Consider the following 7,894-nt stretch of genomic DNA (forward strand, 5'->3'; position numbering starts at 1 on the left):
TATAAAAAATAAATATAAACATATAAAAAAGTATGCACAGAAAACTCTTTAAAAAAACAAAAATTTTTTAATAATTGTTTTTTACAATTTTTTTAATTGATCTGTTTGAAATTTATAGACGAATAAAATAATAACATATAATTTATTGTCAAAAAATTGTTAAAAATAATTGTTAACATATCATAATCTTAAAAAAATCTGGATAATAATACTTAAACAATATTTTTTTAACAATATTTGAATATCATCTATATATCATTCTGTGATTAGTCCATGATGGTGTTTATGATTATTATCATTGATTATAAAATAATTTTGGACTAATAACAAAATGACATGTAGATAATATTTAAATGTTGTCAAAAAAAAAGTTCTCTAAATATCATTATCTAAAAAATTTATACAACCAAATTTGATAGATTGAAAAAGTTTTAAATACTAGTTTTAAATATTTATTTTAAAAACATAAGGTTTAAGTGATTATAAAATGGATCGATTTGTTTAATTTATAGTTTATATATATATATATATATATATATATATATATATATAATGAAGTTAAATTATTTTGACATAAATATTTGATAAGAATTTTTAGTAGTTTTTCGTTGTTGTTTGTTGATTTTAATGAAATTCTTAATAACTAAAATTTCATCATGTTGATCATTAAAAAGTTTAAATCATGTTAAAAGATTCGATTTTTGTGAATAAAGGAATATTTTTAAAAATGTAGTAAGATAAAAAGAAACATAACATATAAAATCTAAATAAGAAAAAGAAAAACAATTTTTTCATTGACCGAATAATCTTAAAATCAATATCTCAGAAATTAACTGGTAAAAGCACTTATTTATAAGTAAAAAAAAAGTTTGAGATTGGAAAAAGTAGCTCTATTATTGTTACTTTTAAGTTAGAAAAAAGTTTTATATATGGATTGGATTGCTTTGTGGAATAAAAAGTCACACAAATATCATCAAAATCCGAACAATAAAATAATAGTCGAAATATATCTTATTTTAAATATTAATGATTCGTTGTTGTCTTTTAAATTTTCAATTAAACACCACCGTATTTTGTTGTCCACTTAAAAAATCTTGATATACTTAATTGAATAGTATATTTACTTATTTTTATTTGGAAAATTATCCATGTCAATCATTTCACTCTTTCAAATATCTAAAATAGTGAGAATGCCTATTCTCAAAGACTTATTCATTTTATTGACGAACTCAAAAATTGACCCTAAGGCACAAGGTTGGCAATTATTTAAATTCAGCAATTAATAGTTTTCACTAATTTTACTTCTTTAAATTTACTATAACTTTTTGCATGAAATTTAAGATTTAGAGCTAAAAACAAACCATCTCTTTGATTCCATCTTTTATTTTATTAACCAAATATTTATTGATTACCGATAATTAATCCAAAAAAAAAATGAAAGATTTTTCTTAAATATCTCAATCATAATTTTTCATATGCAATATTCAAATTCAAAATCATCGTTAAGGACACAAACTTGAATATGACTCTATCCTTGAACTTGTGTGGTTCCACACACATACAAACACAGCCAAGGTATAAAATCTTAGAACATATGTTCACTTTTTTTCTAATGTTTTGGTGACATGTATGTAACATATGTTTATAGTTTTTGGAGTGTCTATCATGGGACCCGTGTCCTGTTGAGCAAAACGTGGTCAGAAATTTTACCTTATAAATTATTCATGCACGTCATTGTCTCGACGAAAGCAAGCTCTTATTTATTTGTAACATTGAAGGTGTTCATATGGATTTGATTGAATATTTTAGCATAGTCAATAAACGAGTGTAAATTTGTGTAAGATAATCCAAAGCTACGCTGAGATAATTATGTAGTGGCATAAAGTTGGTCTACAATTGCCAAGGTCATTGCAATTTTTTTTTAAGGATATTGATATTTTGACAATACTTTTTGACAATTTTTTGATAACGAGACACATGTCATTACTTTATTGGTTTATTTGAATTTACGTTTAAAAACATATTTAAAACAGACCAATCACAAACTGCCACGTATGCATTGTAAAAAAATTGTTAAAACAATGTTGTTAAAAGAAGTTTTTCCTTTTTTCAAATAGAAAAAAACGTGTATATTCACCTAGTTATAGGAAAAGGAGTTAAATTAATATATTTTTTAATAATTTTATTAAAGAAATACAATTATAATTTTTAATTAAAGCAAATATGTTCAATATATATATATGGATTTGTTAACGTGCGTATGCCTGTTTCTTAGTTGGTACATTTTAACAATGTATATTGGATTATAGTAGACAAAAATACCCTCATATATTATGGATTATAAGTTTTAAAGTTAAGGATATTTAAATAATTTTCATTCTCAAAACTAAGAAAAGAAATTGTTTAATAGCGAGTGTTTCTGATTTTTTTCTAGGCGAATTACCAATTCCTTCATATGTCATTATGCTTGTGAAAATGAAATAAAATTAGATAAGACAAAAATTATAAAATGAAAACTCATTATAAAATCATTTTTTTGTAAGAAATTGTTTAACAGCCAGTGTCTCTGATTTTTTTTTTAATTAGGGCTACAGTAGAGATGACAGAGAAAAGGTTTGGAGTGAGAGAGATGAAAGAGAAAGGATTGAGAGAGGTGAGTAAGGGTTTGGGGGTTTCTTTTTTTTTTTTTTTAGTTTTGAAAATGAAAATTATTTAAATATCCTTGACTTTAAAACTTAGAATCCATAATATACGAGTATTTTTGTCTACTATAATCCGGTACACATTGTTAAAATGTACCAACTGAAAAACAGGCGTACGCGCGTTAACAAACTCCATATATATATATATATATAATTGTTTAATGACATGCATTTACTAATGACAACATGATCTATTTTTAGAAAACTTATGTGTTGAATAGACTTAAAAATACAACATCCTTCATATGACTGTTGTGACTTTGGCAAGTGTACCAAATCGTTTCAAGTAATAAAACCGGTAAGACCGGATATCGTTTCCCAAGAGACTCGTTGCACTAGACAATCGTATAATTTCTAATTAACCTAGACTAAAGAATGCTTCCATAAATTGGGTTTTGGTGCAATTAAAGTAAATATGAAACATAAATAGTAAAAGTGATCTTTGACACTCAAACACTTGGAAATGGTAAGATGAGAAATGATATGAAATGGTATTGTTGGGGGTACGATTTCACCTACTTCACTCTTATGCATAGAAAATCACTTCCTCTTCATTAATATGTCAATATCAATCTACTAGTTTACTCAAACCCCAATCCCTTGGTAGAAAGAGCCTAGACTTCCTCATTAGTCTCCAATCCCTTGGAAAACCTAATGATTATTTCCGCATTAAGAAATGAGATTTTAAGACAACCAAAGGTCCTAGTTCTATCCCTAGATACTATTTCCTTTAGGTGTTTAACCCAAGTCAAGATTTACCCAACATTTCCCAATATCAAGTAAACCCTAAAATCATGTCATGGGTAGCAACTTCACAACAAGCATTAAGAGAAGGAATTAAACGCTAACAATCAATGAAAGAGGCATATATTCATTCAAACCAAAATGATTTACGTAAGAGTTTAGTGGCTACATCAATCCCCCAACAACAATGAAACTAGCTCTTCATGAATGAAGAGCTTAAGCTTACAACAATGGTGGAAATGGAAGAAGAAAGAAGACCCAAGGGTGAAGATGGACTGTTCCCACANCTCCAAGCTTGCCTCCAAGAGCTCCAATAGAGAGAAAACGAGTCTGGGTAGCCAAAGATGCAAAGCCCCTCGCGTTTTAGGTCTAAAAAGACCTAATTTTTCCATATCAGCATTGCCACCGCTCAACTGTACCCCAGCTGCACCCCAGCTGCAGACTTCCAGAGAGTTGGGCGCTCAGCTGTACCCCAGCTGCACCCCAGCTGCAACCTTCCAGAGAGCAGGGCGCTGAGCTGTACCCCAGCTGCACCCCAGCTGCAGCCTTCCAGAGAGCAGGGCGCTCAACTGTACCCCAACTGCAGCCTCCAGAGAAGAATGGGGCTCAGCTGCACCTCAGTTGTACCCCAACTGCAGCAATTATCTTTGCTCAATATTTTCTCTTTTACATTCATTTAAACTTTGTGATTCTTCCATTCCTCGGTTCAGCCAACAAGCTTCATGTATGTGATCTAACAACCAAAAAGTGGGGATTAGTGATGAAATTTAAATTAATTCAACTTAAGGTGTAGCTACTTACAAACTTAACAAATTGAGGCATAAAGAAGGTGCAAAGTTAAGAGAGAGTTGACATTTTCTCTCAATTCAATACTGAAATCATGGTAAAATATGTCCTTATTAATGACCACAACATTAAATTATGGTTTACACTTTATCTTTACTTGGTTTTAGGAACTAAATTCTTCTCCTATGATATGATAGTCCAATGAAGCTATCATTTCATCAGTATATTCTCCAATCAATAACTCGATTCACTTAGCATCCAATTTTCTTTGAATTCTTTGGAACTCAACGAAAGAACTGACTCATCCAATGAACAAATACTAAAATAAAAACCTCAAAATTCATCCAATGAATTTTATCTTGTTCAATGACCCAACTACTCTAAAATCTTTGGATTTTCATAAAAGACATTTCTTGCTTAGTTACAATGTCACTTGTCCAACGACTCAAACTCTTACGAGCTAAATCCTTTAAACTCATCCAACAAATGTATCGTCTAAAGATCTCTCTAGAGTTTTAAATTGTCACTCTTGTTTAGTGAGTAATGACTCGTCTAGTGAGTTCATAATGTAGCAAATATTGTATGTTTACTTAGAAAATTGATAGGCATACCAATTTAATATTATTAGCTTCCACTTACATTTTTTTTCTCTCTTAACAATTAAAAAGTATCTTCTAATTTTAAGATAAGTTAACTCAAGTCATTAATTTCAAATTCACATACTTATCTTATATCGTTTAGAGCTTTCTTTTCACGATTATAAAAATATCCCAAATTTATCAGCATAACCTACATTTAGTTCAAAATTTTACTTCATATAAAACCAATTGACTCAATTAATATATTTTAAGGATTTAAGCTCGCTTAACAACATCAAACACTTTATATCTCTTTTTTAACAAAAAAAACCCAACCACACTTAATTATTTAATTCACTTAAAATATTCACAAAAATAACAAAACAAGTAACATACACACATCTTATTCAAACAACCTTTCAACTTGTTATACCTTATAACTTCAATTTATCCACATAACAATCATCAATTATTTTTATAGACGAATATAATAATCTATTTAATTCTATTATAGGGATTCAACTATCATAAAATGTTCTATCTACAAAAAAAAAAAAAAACCATACCAATGATATAAACATGTCCTAATGATGATTGATGATAGAGATATTTTCTCTGATTTTTACCGGACGGTTCCTTAATAGAGATATTTTCTTTGTTGTTACCGGACGGTTCCTTAATAGAGATATTTTCTCTATTGTTACCGGACAGTTCCTTAATAGAGATATTTTCTCTATTGGATCTGGACGGTTCTTTTATTGTTATTCAGTTGCCGAAAGCTGGTACTTATCGTATAGTTGCTGTCAGAGTGACCACCGAACGACCCATTCGGTCTCACCGAACGATCCGTTCGGTCCTAGTGATTTTTTAGTTTTTTTGTTGTTTCTTCTTTTCTCCTTTTATATAAATTCCTCGCTTCTGCTGTACTAAATATTATTATCCTATCAGTAATATTCATTCATAGTTTTTATGCTTTCTGGAATTCTCGTTTCTCTCTTTCAAACACACTTACATGGTATCAGAAGAAAGACAATAATTAGGGTTCTTCGTTTGCCTTCTTTTTCTTCATCTTCTTTCTTTTTCTCTTCTAATGACTTCCTCTGATGCGTCCACCACCGCTACTGCCTCTACCACCGCTGCCACCGATCATCTCACTAATCCCGCCCATCCTTTGTTCCTTCATCCCGGTGAAAACCCAGCCCTCATTCTTGTCAATCTGCCACTCTCTGGCACCAATTATCAACAATGGAGGCACGACATGCTTGTTGCTCTTGAAACCAAGAATAAAGATAAATTCGTTCTTGGTACTATTTCTTGCCCTCCTCCTACTGATGTTCTTCATGACGCCTGGAAAAGATGCAACAAAATGGTGATTTCCTGGCTGACGCATTCTATAACTCTACCCATCATCTGTTATGTGGATGGATTCTGCCTCCGAGATTTGGAATGATCTCCTCCAACGCTTTTCTCACGGTGATAAGTTCCGTATCGCTGATCTTCAAGAGGCTTTTCAATCTTGCAAACAAGGTGACTCCAACGTTTCTCAATATTACACTTGTCTTCAAATCATCTAGAAAGAACTTTCTCTATATCAAACCCTTCTTGTTTGCACCTGTAAATCTCCTTGCACTCGTGGCTTACTGATCAAGATTCAACAAGAACAAAATGATGATTCTGTCATCAAGTTTCTTCGTGGCTTAAATGATGAATTTTCCCAAGTCCGTTCTCAAATTATGCTTATGGAACCTATGCCGACTCTCCCTAAAACCTTCTCCTTGGTCCTTCAACAAGAACGGGAGTTTCATCATTCTTCATCATCAACTCCTCATGATTCCATGGCCAACGCTCATTTTCAGGATTCTCAGAACAAGACTTTTCCCAGTTCTCGTGGTGTTTTCTCTGGTCGTGGACGAGGACATACCACAAAATTTGGTGGTCGTGCTAAATACTGCGATCATTGCAAACAAACTAATCACACTTCTGACAACTGCTGGATCAAGTATGGCCTTCCTCAAGGCTATAAACCAAACATCAAAACGGATTCTGCTCAATCTAATCCTTCTGCCCACCTGACTGATGGCGTTTCTATCCCTCTCACTGACTCCCCTGCTGATGCCACCCAAATCCAACGCAATTTCACTCAAGAACAGTATGACGCCATTCTTGGATTGCTGAGACATTCTCAACCTCATACTCCCAGGATGGCTAGTGTCAATCAATGTACTCCACATTCATCAGGTTCTTTTTTTAACCCCAATTTTTCATCTTGGATTATAGACAGTGGAGCTACTGATCATATTTGCTCTTCAAAATTTCTTTTCAAATCATTACAACCTATCACTCTTATTTCTATACGTTTACCAAATCAAAGTTTTGTTACTGCTGCCTTCTCTGGGACTGTCATTCTAGGCAATTTAATTTTGCACAATACTCTTTTTGTTCCTAATTTTTCTGTTCACCTCATTTCTATTTCTAAACTGCTACACTCCAATAATTACTTTGTTGTCTTTCATTAAAATAGTTGTCTCATTGTGCAGATAGACATTTACCAGACGATTGGAGTAGCTAAGAAATACCAAGGACTCTTTTATCTTCTTAGTAATAATACAATAAACAATTCAGACTTACATGTTTCCTCTGTTTTTCATAACAACTCTAGTGATTCTTGTAATCTGTGGTACATGAAACTTGGTCATCCCTCAAATAAATTTTTACAGACAATAGCTTCTCAATATTCTGATATTTCATTTCAATCCATTGATGCTTGTGATGCTTGTGCTTTTGCTAAACAAAAACGTCTTCAATTTTCTGTTAGCAAAACTAAATCTCCTTGTTTCTTTCATCTCATTCATGTTGATATTTGGGGCCCTCTTTCTATAACTTCAATTGATGGATATAAATATTTTTTTAACTGTTGTTGATGACTATAGTCGTTTTACATGGCTTCTCCTTTTGAAAAATAAATTTGATGTTAAAACTTTACTTCAAAACTTCATTGTTTTAACTGAAAACCAGTTTTCTTGTAAACTTAAAATCCTACGATCTGACAATGGAAAAAAGTTTCTTCTTAATGAATTTTATTCC

General features: G+C 31.4%; 1 protein-coding gene across 1 annotated transcript; it reads left to right on the forward strand.

Moving 5' to 3' along the window:
• The first annotated feature begins 6,231 nt into the window (after positions 1 to 6,231).
• Positions 6,232 to 7,379, forward strand: LOC106766607. The gene is made up of 3 exons (XM_014651324.1): positions 6,232 to 6,348; positions 6,460 to 7,048; positions 7,348 to 7,379. Exons 1-3 carry the CDS (start codon positions 6,232 to 6,234, stop codon positions 7,377 to 7,379), a joined length of 738 nt encoding a protein of 245 aa, XP_014506810.1.
• Positions 7,380 to 7,894: the final 515 nt, after the last annotated feature.

Source organism: Vigna radiata, chromosome 7, assembly GCF_000741045.1.
Source record: "Vigna radiata var. radiata cultivar VC1973A chromosome 7, Vradiata_ver6, whole genome shotgun sequence".
NCBI classification, from domain to species: Eukaryota; Viridiplantae; Streptophyta; class Magnoliopsida; order Fabales; family Fabaceae; genus Vigna; species Vigna radiata.

Coding starts and splice junctions, on each gene's coding strand:
- LOC106766607 (XM_014651324.1), top strand. CDS start 6,232: ATGGATTCTGCCTCCGAGATTTGGAATGATCTCCTCCAACGCTTTTCT. Junction 6,349..6,459: donor GCAAACAAGGTGACTCCAAC/GTTTCTCAATAT, acceptor TTACTGATCAAG/ATTCAACAAGAACAAAATGA. Junction 7,049..7,347: donor ATGTACTCCACATTCATCAG/GTTCTTTTTTTA, acceptor CTCATTGTGCAG/ATAGACATTTACCAGACGAT.